The sequence below is a fragment of the Egretta garzetta genome, unplaced genomic scaffold (genome assembly GCF_000687185.1).
Source record: "Egretta garzetta isolate BGI_Z169 unplaced genomic scaffold, ASM68718v1 scaffold397, whole genome shotgun sequence".
In the NCBI taxonomy this organism is placed as follows: domain Eukaryota; kingdom Metazoa; phylum Chordata; class Aves; order Pelecaniformes; family Ardeidae; genus Egretta; species Egretta garzetta.
In genome coordinates this window covers 3,775,270-3,776,662 of record NW_009260493.1, presented here as the reverse complement: position 1 = coordinate 3,776,662, position 1,393 = coordinate 3,775,270, and the positions used below count along the sequence as shown (strand labels likewise).

The following is a 1,393-nucleotide window of genomic DNA, read 5'->3' as shown; positions in this document are numbered from 1 at the left end:
CATGAAAGAACCTGAAAAAAAAACCTCTGACTTTATGTAATTGCATAAAGAAACAAATAACATCCTTGCTTCTCTTCCCTTGTCACATGCTTTGCTAACAACGTGAGCACTTCTGCTCTGACAGGATTAGGTTCGAGAAACATCCTGACCAAGGTTATGGAGATCTGAGGGAAGGAGGATGGGCTGGGTGATACCAGTTTATGACCTCCCATTTGAAGCTGCTAACACAGGACCTCAGTCATCTGACTGCATGTGCTGCCAGAAGGCCCTGAAGTAGCTTCACACTGCAAGGATGGGAGGCAACAGGGATATAAAAAACAACTTCTTCAACTATGTTAGAGTGTTCTGGGGCCTTTTTAGAACAACAACAAACAATGAATGCTTAAGCCTGCACCTGCATACCAGTATCAGAGCACAGCACTCCGAGTAAGGATTGAACTCAAAGCTAGCTGCCACCCCCCTCCCCAGGTCCTTAATTAGTAAAGGAAGTCCACATTTTAAAAACTGCTGAAACCCTTGAACACAATTCTGAAAAGAGCAGGCCAAACACTGCCTTCAGAAAACTGTGGTTTGTTTATATCGATGCTGGTTTGTTGTATGAATATTGCATTTAAAGTTTACCATAGCTCTGCTGCAGAGCTGCTGTTATCTTCATATTGTACATGATAATGTGACTCACTTGAAGTCACACAGGAAGTATTGGGTGAAGCACGGAAAGAAGATAGCAAAAAAATATATATATGCTTAGAGCCAAAGGGCCTGAACCAGTGAACACTCACAAACCAAACGTTTTACTTGGCCTTTTTACTAAAATTATTTGAAGGATCAGAGCCTTAGGTTCTTTTAAGTGTAAAGTACTCTTTAATAAAAATAATAAAAAAGAAGAAAACCACCAACAGCACAAAATACCCAGGAGAAAACCGCAGGCAGTTTTCACCCAAGCAAGGGCAGCGATGTAGGGAGCGAGCAATGGACTCCCACGCTCCCCGCGGATGGTGCCATGGCCCTCCAGCAAGAGCTGCTCAAGGCTCTTTCGGGGAGGCTGGGAGGTCCCCAACGCTCGTCCCCACAGAGCCTGGGGAGAGCCCCTCCATTGCTGCCCTGGGGAGGTCTCCCTCTGCTGCTCAACCAAAACCACATTGCTCAGCTCTACGAGCTCTCTTCTTAAGGTCACCAAGAAAACTCAGGAGTTCCAGGGCTGGGCAGACGGATGGTCAGACATACCGGATTCGCATCAAACCCCGCTTCCTTCGTAAACGGCGCCACGGAGCCCGTGGTCTCACTGACCAGCCTCAGGTGGCAACAAACCTCTGCCCACACACCTCGGCTCCAGGGTCGGTCTGCAGAAGGGCTTTAAACCTAACCGCGGCTTTGCGGGGAGGGACGGGGCCTG

General features: G+C 47.8%; 1 protein-coding gene across 1 annotated transcript in view; it reads right to left on the bottom strand.

Annotated features, from left to right (window-relative positions):
• FUCA2 (alpha-L-fucosidase 2) overlaps positions 1–1,369 on the bottom strand; it is a 13,794-nt gene extending 12,425 nt beyond the window's left edge. Inside the window, exon 1 of the mRNA XM_035899903.1 lies at positions 1,225–1,369. Coding sequence (XP_035755796.1) covers positions 1,225–1,235 — 11 coding nt within the window. The 5' untranslated portion in view covers positions 1,236–1,369. The remainder of the gene's footprint in view (positions 1–1,224) is intronic.
• Between the last annotated feature and the right edge of the window lie 24 nt (positions 1,370–1,393).